We start from the raw sequence: 13,905 nt of genomic DNA on the forward strand, positions 1-13,905 counted from the left end.
GATTTGGGATCCTTGCAACATGCTGTTCAGAAGAGATCTCCACCCCCTCATACACTTACGGATATATGGACAGCCCTGCAGTATTCTTTGTGTCAGTTCCCTCCAGCAATACTTCAGACATTAGTCAAGCCCATGCCATGTCGTGTTGCAGCACTTCTGCATGCTCACAGGGGCCCTACACAATATTAGGCAGGTGTACCAGTTTCTTTTGCTCTTCAGTGTATTACTACAGTGGAAAGAGCACTCTACTCTTCAGATACTGCACCTGCCAATTTCCTTGCGCTTCCAGTGGTTAAAACTGAAAATTAATAGACACTATAGAAGTTGAAAGTGTTTTCTGATAAAACTTGAAGGAGCATTTTTAACAGTTGTAGGAATGTCGGTACAAGTGTATAAATGTGTGATAAAAGTTGTTTGAAGAAAATGTAACTTACAATGATGCAAATACAATAAGAGTTTTGTTTATAAATGATTACTGAAACATTTTGAATATACCACTTATAAACAAATAAATACTTGTTTTCCATTAAGAGTATGGAAATATAGTATGTCAGACATCTTAGATATGGCTGCCTCTTAAAATATTTATGTTCTTCTTGGTTTTTTAGGCATTCACTGTCTGTGACAGTTAAGGAGCTTAAGAATCTTGTTGTCTTGAATGCACAAGACACAACTGCACTAGTGTTTAACAGAGTAACAAATGAACATCAGCTTGAGGAGGAGGAAGATGTATTTGTACCCGTGAGTGTGTCTGATAGTGACATACATGATCAGCCAAGGACTGATTCCAAAAGCCTTATCATAGGCAGAAACCTAGCACAGTGGAAGGCATGCCTAACAGATGATGGAGTTTTTGACAATGATGTCCTAGATCCAAAAGGTAAAAACTGACCCATTTATTGAGAGGAGCACAAATGTTTTTTGATGCTTCTCATGTTTGGGTTATTATCATACATTCTTTTCCAGATACACCAAGAACATTAGAGAATTTTCATTGGCATGTTATTAGAAAATGTAGTTTACACAAATTGCAATGTAAGACACCCATGGTAAAAATTTTTATAAGGCATGTGGAAAAATTCAACAGTGCTTGAGTCATAGGACAGACCTCATCCTGTGTATTATGAAAATAAACATTAGCATTTTATAATCCTATATAACATTTATCTAACCTTCATGTTGACTTCTGCTAGGAAACCCCTCCCAGGGGCTCACTACTCTTTTGTGGGTATGGTTGTGGCAAGCATGGGGCCACAAGGCATTGCAGTACTTCTTGCTATCCTGTATGCACTTTTACTGGACGACTGTTTCTTTTCTCCAGCTTCTCCTGCAGGACAGACTCTCTGCAGCAAACCTAGCTCACTCATAGGATGTGAATCCTGGCTTCTCACTCTGTTATTTCCTTATTTTACATAACGTATTTTGGTTAATTTATATTCAGTCCCCACATCTGTGTTTGACCTCAAACCTTCTACATTTTTTAGAGATTGTGCGAGCAGTGTGGGAAAGGTCACCTACTACCCAACATGGTAGCAGGTATGTGTAGAACATTGCCATGTACATATACAGCGGTGGTACCTGACCAAACACAGATTGCACTATTGATGCCCAAGATGTCATCTCCCAACACTTGCCAAGAGTTAGGTCCATTTGGGGGTCTGGCCATCACCTGGTGACCCTTGCTTTGGCTGGGCAGTACTCCTGGGAGTAGCACTTGTTTGGAGCAGGCACCATTGTGGTGGATATTTGGTGTCACGAAATTTGCCAAAGTTACCAACCAGTGGCTTTGAGGACTTGGCACTCTCTTCAGACAGACCACAACTCAGTGCCGACTGTTATGACTGTAGGAATTTGCTTCATTGGTAACACCATGGGAAGAAAACAAAACCAAGCAACTTGCACACAGTCATTTCCCTCAGTTCCTGGTTTTCACCTGAACAGATGGAGGGTCTTTTCTCTCTATTAAACCAGTGTTTTTTGTGGAAAGTATTGAAAACGTATTTGGCAAATTCTTTTCCCCTGGTGATATACGTTTTACCATCACACCCCATAAGAACCTTGGCATGGGATAGGGATTAATTTTTCTCCTGGTCCTAATACTGCAGATGGATGAAGGACTACATGAACACTTGGAAAGATGAAGGATTGAGTTCGTACATCGTGTACATCGAGGCACATCAGGCTATAAGATAGACACTGGTGCTTTCATCCTCGCTTTTGAGGAGGATTCACTTCCAGAAAGTGTCAAAAACTGTGTGTTACCATTCTGACGTGAAGCCATATTTCCCACCCCCAATGCAGTGTTTTAAATGCCAGGGTTTAAGGTATATGTGTTCCTGGTGTACAACCGACCCAGTTTGTGGAGACTGTTGCTGAACATTTCACGAAAATTTACCGTGTGTACTACCAGCTGCCTGTGTCAGTTGTGGGATCAACTATCTTCCCAGTTTCCAAAGTGTGCTAATGTAAAAGTGAAGTTTGGAAGGTAGGAGATGAGATACTGGCAGAATTAAAGCTGTGAGGACGGGGCGTGAGTCATGCTAGGGTAGCTCAGTTGGTAGAGCACTTGCCCGCGAAAGGCAAAGGTCCCGAGTTCGAGTCTCGGTCCAGCACACAGTTTTAATCTGCCAGGAAGTTTCATATCAGCCCACACTCCGCTGTAGACTGAAAATTTCATTCTAGAAACATCCCCCAGGCTGTGGCTAAGCCATGTCTCCGCAATATCCTTTCTTCCAGTAGTGCTAGTTCTGCAAGGTTGGCAGGAGAGCTTCTGTGAAGTTTGGAAGGTAGGAGACAAGGTACTGGCGGAATTAAAGCTGTGAGGACGGGGCGTGAGTTGTGCTTGGGTAGCTCAATTGGTAGAGCACTTGCCCGTGAAAGGCAAAGATCCCGAGTTCAAGTCTCGGTCCGGCACACAGTTTTAATCTGCCAGGAAGTTTCATATCAGTGCACACTCCGCTGTAGAGTGAAAATTTCATTCTGTGCTAATGTACTCAAGAAACACAAAATCCAGGAACTGAAGATTGCAGATTGCCTCTTGAATTCTGAAGCTCAAAAAATACCATCATCTGCATCCAGTCTCAGTGATACCAACCTTTTCCACTACACTACTGTCACTGGGTTGTCAGCAGTACCTAGTGTAGTGACTCCCTTAGTGTCGACATCTGGCTGTCACACAAAAAAAAACTTGACAATAGCTCTCCCCTGCCCCACCTTGTGGTTCCTCTGGCACCGTCTTATGTAACCACTATAAGCACTCAGCCAGAGAAGCAGCACCCTCCTCCAGCACCTGCCAGTGAAGAGACTGCCTCTCAGGAACCCTCTCCTCAGAAATCCACAGGTCGACCTGATGCCAGCCAGTGGCTGAAAGGAGGGCAGACTGTGGGTCCCAGGACTGCCCACTCTCCTTCCATTCATACGCCCTCAGTAGATAAACCCTCACAGGAATTTTGACACTAAAAAGTTATGAAAGAGAAGAAGAAATCTTGGTAGAAGGCTACTCTCATGGTCACTGCAAAAATTTGTTTGTCTTACAAATCTGTTTTTCAATGTTGTAAGCACATCTTACATTTTACATTGCTATTATTAAACAGTATTAAATCACAATTATTACTCACATCATTTTTTGCTCCTGACTGTCATTCACCCTTTCCCAGCTCTTCCTCCTAACCGCAGCTCCTCTCTTCCTTCACTAACTTCACTTGATATACCTGACACAGCCCCTCACCTACATCGAGCAGCAGTACTGGCACAAGGCAGGGACTGAGAGAGGGAGGGACTTAGGGGGAGGGTGGGGGGGAGGGGGAGGGGAGAACGAGAGGAGAGAGTGTTAAGTTTCATTACTGATGTCTGTTTGGTCATTTATATGACGTGTTTCTTTTCTGTGATTATGTTTTGAATTTGGAAGTTTTCTTGTAGTTTTAGGGTTTTTTTCCTCAGTTTCATAACTTTTAGACTTGTTTCTATTGTGGTTGGAGGCTAGGTTTTCTTGTCAGAGGTGTTCCTGCAAATGCTGAATGATTGGTGTAACTTCCATGCTCTTTATGTTCTTTATATTTGTTTCAGATGTTCTTCTGTTCTGCCCTGTGTACAGAACATCACACACTGGAGTTGATAAATGCCCAATTTTTATATGTATTTGTGTGTGTGTGTGTGTGTGTGTGTGTGTGTGTGTGTGTGTGTGAGAGAGAGAGAGAGAGAGAGAGAGAGAGAGAGAGAGCTCATACACATAATTGCTCTGAGTAACCAGAAGTCACCCATTGGGATTTTTTGTGACCTCTCAAAGGCTTTTGATTGTGTAAATCGTGGAATACTTTTAGATAAGCTCAAGTACTGTGGTGTGAATGGGACAGTGCTCAAATGGTTTAAATCATACCTAACTGGAAGAGTGCTGCAGAAAGTTGAAATAAGCAGTTCACATAATATGAAAAAAAAAAAAAAAAAACCTGGTGATTTCTCAAACTGGGGAACAATCAAGAATGCGGTGCCGCAACGTTCGGTCTTGGGTCCTCTGCTGTTCTTAATATATATTAATGACTTGCCATTCTATATTCACGAAGATGCAAAGCTGGTACTTTTTGCTGATGATACAAGTATAACTATCACACTCAACAGACAAGAATTAACTGGTGAAATTGTAACGATGTTTTTCAGAAAATCATTAAGTGGTTCTCTGCAAATGGGCTCTCATTAAACTTTGACAAAACACAGTATATACAGTTCCACACAGTAAATGGAATGACACCATTAATAAATATAGACTTCGATCAGAAATCGGTAGCTAAGGTAGAATATTCAAAATTTCTAGGTGTATGCATTGATGAGGGGTTGAACTGGAAAAAACACTGAGGATCTGCTGAAACATTTGAGTTCAGCTACTTATGCTATTAGGGTCATTGCAAAATTTTGGCGATATACATCTCAAAAAATTTGCTTACCACACCTATTTTCATTCTCTGCTTTCGTATGGCATCATATTCTGGGGTAACTCATCATTGAGTAAAAGAGTGTTCATTGCACAAAAGCGTGTAATCAGAATAATTGCTGGAGCTCATCCAAGATCATCCTGCAGATACTTATCTAAAGAGCTAGAGATCTTCACTGTAGCCTCACAATATATATATTCACTTATGAAATTTGTTATTAACAGTCTGAACGAATTCAAAAGTAATAGCAGTGTACATGGATACAACACTGGGAGAAAGGATGATCTTCATTACTCAAGGTTAAATCTAACTTTGGCTCAGAAGTGGGTAAATTATGCTGCCACAAAAGTCTTTGTTCATTAATCTAATAGCATCAAAAGTCTGACAGATAGCCATATAGCATTTAAAAGGAAATTAAAAGAATTTCTTAATGGCAACTCCTTCTACTCATTATATATATTTTTGGATATAGTAAGTGGGTAATTTCCCCAACCACAAAAAAAAAAAAAAAAAAAAAAAAAAAAAAAAAAAATTAAGTGTCATGTAATATTTTTGTGTAATGTATCATCTTGTATAGACACGTTTTATTAACCTGACATGTTTCACATCATTACAAAGTGTCATATTCAAGATCTATGGAACAAGTACTAACCTAATCTAATCAAGTTTTAAGAGTGTAGGTGATATGATAGGCTGTAATGTTAAGACATAATTGACACCGAAGTGATTTCATGGAAAGAAGGAATACAGAGGTCCCACATAGGGGGAGGCATTGTGGTAAACTTCAGTCTCTCTGAGATTGATCCCACACATGCCAAGGCCAGTAACAGAGAGCTGAGCTGCCTCCCAAGTCTGCAGTAAAACTCATCCAATCTGATTAGGGAAAGCTTAAGTCACCTGTGACACACCATACCATTAGTGCTGACACCACAGAATCAACACTGGCAGTATGGCATGTGGCCCTTAACTCCCACAGCCCCAGCCTAGGATGAAGGATCTTAAATATTGAGTACTTAATAATAATTATATATTGTACACTCCTCCTCTGTCACAAAGATCCATGTGACTTTGTGATTTTGTTCTGATAGTGGGCTTATAACTGATGGAGGGATTATTAAAGATGAAGGAACATTTGACGATGTTACATTCATAATATGCAGTTTGTGAAGGGCATGAAAGCAACAATAACAGTAACATTTAGTGACTGGCTTGCTGATGAGCAATAGCTGTGGCTTGCAGTGCGATGGAGGCAGTAGCCAAGACTGAGTAGCCACCGGGCTGTTACTTGTAGATTTGTGAAAGTGTGCTGAAACTGTTATGACTCATATGAACATCATGACTGGGGAATTACTGCATTATAACCCTACAGAGAGCACTATGGAACATTATGATTTAAAACCTTTGTTAATACCGTGAAGTTAGAAGTTATCAGTAATTACTCTGGTTTTTACTTTTTTTTTAAGAAGGAAGTGGCAACATATTATTCTGTTAACAATAACAAGAACAAAATTAAAGTTAGATAGTTTATGTAAGGCATGCTGAAAAGTAAAGCATCCAAATTGAAATAAAACAAATGTTATTAACATACTACAGCTTTATTCTTCATGTCTACATATTTTCAGCTTTCTGCCACTATATGGCTCTGAACTGTAGAGTGCAACATTGTGGTGTGTTATGTAATTATGTCAGTGTGTGAGAAACAGCATCCTGTATCCCTCGGAAAACTGAAAGCAAGAATTCAAAGAGTTCATCCACACATGGACCACCCTCTTTTTCAACCACACCATACATGAACACTACAACATCTGCAACAAACTGTCACCTTTGAGTCATTGTCATTAATTATCCTGCGTACCACCCTGACTTGGCCCCATTCAATTTTCATCTGTTTCCAAAACTTAAAGAACACCTTTGGCCAGCCACTGTGGCCAAGTGGTTCTAGGTGCTTCAGTCTGGAACTGCGTGACTGCTACGGTCACAGGTTTGAATCCTGCCTAGGGCATATATGTGTGTGATGTCCTTAGGTTAGTTAGGTTTAAGTAGTTCTAACTTCTAGGGGACTGATGACCTCAGATGTTAAGTTCCATAGTGCTCAAAGCAATTTGAACCAATTGGAACACCTTTAAGGACTCCACTTTGGCAGTGATTAAGCAGTGCAAGCAGAGGTGAGGTTGTGGTTCCATCAACAAAGTCAAATTCTACAATGACAGTATTAACAAACTGATCTATTGTTGGGAGAAATGTGTTCATCACCAGGGTGACTATCTTGAGAAATAAATATGCAGACATGAAGAGTAAAGATGTAGGATGTCAATAAAGTTATTTTATTTAAAATTTGTAAGAATTTTCACATAAGAAATTCAGATGCATTACTTTTTTAGCAAGCCCTTGTATATCTTTCTGGGAATTTTGAGGTTAGTTAGGTTTAAGTAGTTCTAACTTCTAGGGGACTGATGACCTCAGATGTTAAGTTCCATAGTGCTCAAAGCAATTTGAACCAATTGGAACACCTTTAAGGACTCCACTTTGGCAGTGATTAAGCAGTGCAAGCAGAGGTGAGGTTGTGGTTCCATCAACAAAGTCAAATTCTACAATGACAGTATTAACAAACTGATCTATTGTTGGGGGAAATGTGTTCATCACCAGGGTGACTATCTTGAGAAATAAATATGCAGACATGAAGAGTAAAGATGTAGGATGTCAATAAAGTTATTTTATTTAAAATTTGTAAGAATTTTCACATAAGAAATTCAGATGCATTACTTTTTTAGCAAGCCCTTGTATATCTTTCTGGGAATTTTGAGAAATTATTGTGAGCTAAATCTATTTAATTCATCATCATGTGGCACACTGTTGTCAGACTCAATCATGAGACAAAATAAGAATTATGTAGAATTTATTTCTTCAGCGATGGGGCATTGTAGGAGAGCAGATGTTTGCAAAAATAAAACTCTACAGCTAGACCAATGTTAACTTGAATATGAAATTAGTAGAACGTTTGTCCTGTATGTAAGGATTATGTGTAGTCAACATCCCAGTTGGTAAATTTAATGTACCAGGAACATAATAACACTCATGAATGAGGGAGAACTGGGAGAAGTAGATAAGATAATGCTAGCTTAGATGTCTTCCATACGATGGATGTTATTTGAAGTGTACTGGTCTCTCAAATGGATAGCCAGCGAAGTGGCACAATGTGCATCCAAGTAATGCAGTACAATTTGTTCTTTAATGGAGATAAGCATACATTAGGGAATAAAGTCCCAACACAAAGTATTCATTTATAAAACTTTAGCTTAAGCTATAACAACATCTATAACATATATAAGCAATTTACACATATGTAAGGATCAACAATTTTGGAGTAATCATACACAGATACACACCAGTATCTGCTGAATCCTGAGGGCTATAATTTTCGTCTGTATGTGGATTAGGCATGGCAGCAGCAGGAGATGGGGTATCTTTCATTCTACACTTATTCAGATATTCCTATGATTAATAAAGTTGTGATTGTAAATGACATAAATTGGGTAAAGTATTTTGTTATGAAAATACAACTCTGTGGTATAGGAACTGAGAGTTGCTCCTTCTGTTGGATAATAACTGTTCCAAAAAAGTAATTAATTCATTAGTAGAATTAAGCAGTTCCAGCAACAGGTCAAGATTTTATATGGGAATAAGGACACATAACAAGAAAGTTAAATGATATGCAGAAAATGTCTGAAAATTAAATAAGAGTGGCCCCACAGTAGGTCATACATCAATGTACAAAGCAGAGGTGATCAACACAATATAAATATAGGAACTATGGATTTTGGGTTCGCAATAAGCACATTTTTTTAAAAAGGAAGTAGATATACTATACCAAGGAAATGACTATGATGTAGAAGGTATTCAATGCATATGTGAAACTACGATGGGCTAGGAAGATAGTCTTGCTGGTCAGTCGGGCTATTTTTGTTTTGTGCCATAAAAAGGGATGATCTGGTATAATGGATAAGTCCTGAAGTCCTGTCGAAATCTATGTACTTCCCCATAAGAAGTGGAGCTGCAGATACACTGGAGCACTGTAATACACTAGGCTTTGTTTCAGAAGACGTGAAGAAATCATAAGAACACAAAAAGTGGCTGCCTATCCTCCCCACAGCAGATTACTTTTGTTAATAGATAACAATCCCAAACTAGATTACTTCTTCCTTTTTACGAGTAAAAGATAAAGTTTAGTCTGCTCAACTCTCATTTCTCAGGACGGTCACTACTTAGGTGTCGCATGACCTCATGGCCTTTTGCCAACACCCACTAATGTGTGCTGCAAAGGTATACTACATGCTGTTGAACTCTACACTTATACACGTACTAAGGTAAAGGTATTCATTGTATCAGCCATTATGTGCCAAAGCTAACATTACTGGTCTCTCCTATTACTGGCATCACACATAAAAGGAAAACATTAGAACACATTACCATACTTAACTTTACCAATTAGAAGACTATCAACCACATTTGTAATTTCTCGTTCAGTACCCTTAAAAAACAAGGGAAGAAGTGAATAGCAAAGTGAATTTTATTTTGTGTATCTAAATCCTTATATATATTTAATTATAATTAAAGAAATACATAATTACATAAATACTCCTGGCAGCTTGTAAAAATTGTCTTAATCTATTTACTCTTGTACGTGGTTGTTGTTCAGCCCATGGAACAAAGCTGATATGGAAGTACTGTTCTTAAATCATACCCACGCCTACCAGTACGTTGGTGAGTAGGGCATGATTTTGGGATGTGCAGCTGGTCTTTACGGTTGTGGGGCACAGCATTGGCTGATTTCTACCATGTTATCCCAGGTAAAGTTGCAGCCAGCCAAAGTGCACCACAACTACTCAGTCTGGAAGCTGTAATTCTGCATTTACAGGTGATGTTAAGCATATTATTTGGTAGGAGCCTTCCCAGAGAGGTGTTAACTTTTTAGTTTTGCTCTTTTTATAGTCAGATTCCTGAGCAACACCCATTGTTCAGCTTGATAATCAGGAATACCCGCATTCTTTTAACTTTGTTTAACTTGCCTAGTAACAGCAGTGGTACTGTTTCCAGACAGTTTTCAAGTGTCAGGAAAGATGTTGTATGGCTGTTGCCTTAACATCAGGTGGCAGCTTATCTAGTTCAAGTGGTGAACACATTTTGCGTCCCTGTACAGTCTCAAGAGGAGTGAAGCCAATTGATTCATGCACTTTCATGTTATAAGAGAACAGGACGAACGGAAGCAATCTGTCCCATTGTGTATGGCTTTCCTTCACTTCATACAGCAGCTTTTTGAGAATGGACATATGGACACACACAACACAGCCATTACTTTTTGGATGTAAGAGATTGTGCACGACTCCTTTGTTTTTAATAATATGCAAACCTGCATGAAGAGAGATGGAAAGAAGTTGCTCTCTTAGTCTGTTATGATCGCTTCAGTGCTTTCATACTTCAAAACAAGATCTTCCACAGAAGCTTTCATGACTGTCTCTGCAGTCATATCTGCCAGAGGCACAATAATTGATAATAATATTTATTATTTTTAGCTGAAATTGGGAATGGTCCCACAATTTTGAGGGCAACCGATTCAAATGGTTCAGTGGCCTCTGGAAGATCTTTAAGGGGAATTGTTGGTTTTACATATTGTGCCCTTTGCACACATGGTAAACAAGACTGTACATAACTTGCAATGTCCCACTTATGAGTAGGCCTTCAGAACTGCAAGGCTATTCATGCATTGATTACTGTCTTATCGTAGGGACTTGCTTGTATACTATAATGTGGCTGCTGCAAAATTCTTATGTTAAGGGATTTCAGAATAACCAGCCAATTTCCCTGTGGTATTTTACAATAAAAGATTTTATTAACAACCATGAAGTCCGAAGATGCTGCAGGTTGCTTGCATTCTTCGTCCTCTTGCTGTCCTTTCTCTGGTTCAGCAACCAGGCCCTCATCAGCCTGTATTATACTGAACTTTTTTGACTCAAGTGGTTGATATTTTGATGGAGCTCTCCTGGTTTGTGCCTCACTGAGTAAATGCATTTGGTCAGCTTAAGGGTCCATCTAGTTGATCTGCCACTAGTGTCCTTGAGTCACAACTACCACATCAAGGTTGTTGCGTATACCTGTAATGGGATTTAAAAAAAAACCACTTGCAGACCAAAAAACACGTGAACACCACAAACAAGCAGAAACATGCACACATCATAAACTTCACATACTGAAAACTTAATGATGAAGAAACATAACTAATACAATGAGGTTTAAACCATGGAAGTAAATGAACATTACATAGGACATTTAATTATAGACCCTGAAAATATACTATTTCAAGAACAGAGGAGGGATGCAAGCACCATAAACATAGGTCTAACAAAAGAATTAATACTTAGAGAAACTAAAAATATCATAGGTACAAGACATAAACTCAACAAAATGAGAGAGATAACCACAGATTCTAAAACTCTGAATACCATAAGGGAGAAAATGCACATAATAAACCTAATCGCTATTGAGCTGTCCAAGGTGACAAATAATAATACAGTAACAAAATATTTTGAGTAACAATTGTAGTCTAATACTATTTAACAGCTGTAATGTAAAACATGAGAAATGTTTATGATATTGACAAACACATTTGTAAGAAAAACCAAGTTGTTACAATGACCACTGAAGATTCATTGAAATAAAGCAAAACACATATGGTCTAAATAAGACTTTTATGGCAGTTTCAGAAAATGGTATATAACCTATATCATTTGTTTAACAGGTTGCCAGAATGGAACCTTATGAAAATGAGTTTTACTACATTGAAGTTCTATGATTATGAAAAAATATCATGAGAAATAAAAGCTCCAGAAATACACAGCAGGCCATTAAAACTGCAACACCACGAAGGACAGCAAGTAATAAAATTTCAGTTATTGTGGGTTTACTGTATAGTGGGCAGTGTGTGTGATTAAATTTGTAGATGATTTGAGAGTGCGCAGGGTGAGAAATTTAGCACATAGAGCTGCCACCACTGGAAGCAACTATGGCTCTATCCCAGCTGGGTATTGAGCGGAACTGAGCTTGGACGCAGGTACAGTACTCCAAGCTGTTTCTGCTCTGTGATGGAGTTCACATCAATCATATTGGCTGACAGGTGTGACATGCTACTCCCTTACCAAGCGCAACCAAATGTTTTCAATAGCTGTGAGATCTGGAGAATTTGCTGGTCAGGACCACAGGTACACGTCCTCTGTATTGAGGTAGATCAGGACAGCACAGGCGACGTGCATTCTTCTGTTATCTCATTGTAAGTTTTCAGCACAGAGAGATTGTATACAGAGCATAGCTACTAGTCTTAACATGTCGAAATGTAACAAACACCTGCTGTCCAAATTAACAAATCAGATGTGATAGTGTCGAGTTCCCAGGCACCCGTACCATCACATCAGGCACTGGGGCAGTACAAAAGTGACAAATTTGATCGGAACTTCCTCAGAGCTTCTTCACGTGGATACATCTGTCATGATGCTACATGGGAAACTGGAATTTGTCTGAAAAGATGACATGGTGTCACTTCTATATCTGGTGCTGTCGGTGTGCCTCTCTCTCTCTGCTGCCATCTCTAATGAAGCTGCAACAGTGAACATCATGTCAACATCGCATGGTGCGCTGGGGGTGCTGATACATGTAAATGTATCTGTCATTGAGTACTAGGTGTGTACAATCCTTTTGAGTCCACCAGTGGCATATTCGCATACCAGTGATGGGATGTTGACCAATGGGAGCAGCAATATTGTGGAACAATAAAACACAGTCTTGATAGGCCCTGTCTTGCCACTGTCAATTTCCTACACATGCTGGTAGATGTTCCTACTTTGTTCAGCTAAATAAGTGAAGAAAAAAACAATAAGTGTATTGATACCAAAAGTTTCGAAGTCTTATTTCCATTGAGCCTCATAATTGAACCTAATTACTGGTGTAGCTAGAGAAATAACGCGTAATAAAGCATCATAATTTGTGGTGCCTGCCATTAGGTTGACCTCATCATCACCTTCGTTGAATCTGTTGGCAAAGTGTGAATCCTCACTTAAATGTTCACTGAAAAAGATTTGAAAATACTTCTATCAGTAGGGAATACACTCCTACATTACTGGCCATTAAAATTGCTACACCAAGGGGGAATGCAGATGATAAACGGGTATTCATTGGACAAATATATTATACTAGAACTGACATGTGATTACATTTTCACGTAATTTGGGTGCATAGATCCTGAGAAATCAGTACCCGGAACAACCACCTCTGGCTGTAATAACGACCTTGATATGCCTGGGCATTGAGTCAAACAGAGCTTGGATGGCGTGTACGGGTACAGCTGCCCATGCAGCTTCAACATGATACCACAGTTCATCAAGAGTAGTGATTGGCGTATTGTGACGAGGCAGTTACTCGGCCACCATTGACCAGACGTTTTCAATTGGTGAGAGATCTGGAGAATGTGCTGGCCAGGGCAGCAGTCGAACATTTTCTGTATCCAGAAAGGCCCTTACAGGACCTGCGACCTGCAACATGCGGTCGTGCATAATCCTGCTGAAATGTAGGGTTTCACAGGGATCGAATGAAGGGTAGAGCTACGGGTCGTAACACATCTGAAATGTAACTTCCACTGTTCAAAGTGCCGTCATTGCGAACAAGATGTGAGTGAGACGTGTAACCAATGGCACCCCATACCATCACGCCGGGTGATACACCAGTCTGGCGATGACGAATACACGCTTCCAACGTGCGTTCACTGCGATGTCGCCAAACACGGATGCTGTAAACAGAACCTGGATTCATCCGATAAAATGACGTTTTGCCATTCATGCATCCAGGTTCGTCGTTGTGTACACCATCGAAGGCGCTCCTGTCTGTGATGCAGTGTCAAGGGTAACCGCAGCCATGGTCTCCGAGCTGGTAGTCCATG

The 13,905-nt window shown here is 39.6% G+C and overlaps 1 protein-coding gene across 1 annotated transcript in view; it reads left to right on the forward strand.

Annotated features, from left to right (window-relative positions):
* The window catches only part of LOC124555989 (KICSTOR complex protein SZT2-like), a 332,080-nt gene that overhangs the window by 206,489 nt on the left and 111,686 nt on the right, over positions 1 to 13,905 (forward strand). The window contains exon 27 of the mRNA XM_047130034.1: positions 609 to 880. Within this exon, the coding sequence (XP_046985990.1) occupies positions 609 to 880 (272 nt within the window). The remainder of the gene's footprint in view (positions 1 to 608; positions 881 to 13,905) is intronic.

The sequence above is a fragment of the Schistocerca americana genome, chromosome X, assembly GCF_021461395.2.
Source record: "Schistocerca americana isolate TAMUIC-IGC-003095 chromosome X, iqSchAmer2.1, whole genome shotgun sequence".
Lineage (NCBI taxonomy): Eukaryota > Metazoa > Arthropoda > Insecta > Orthoptera > Acrididae > Schistocerca > Schistocerca americana.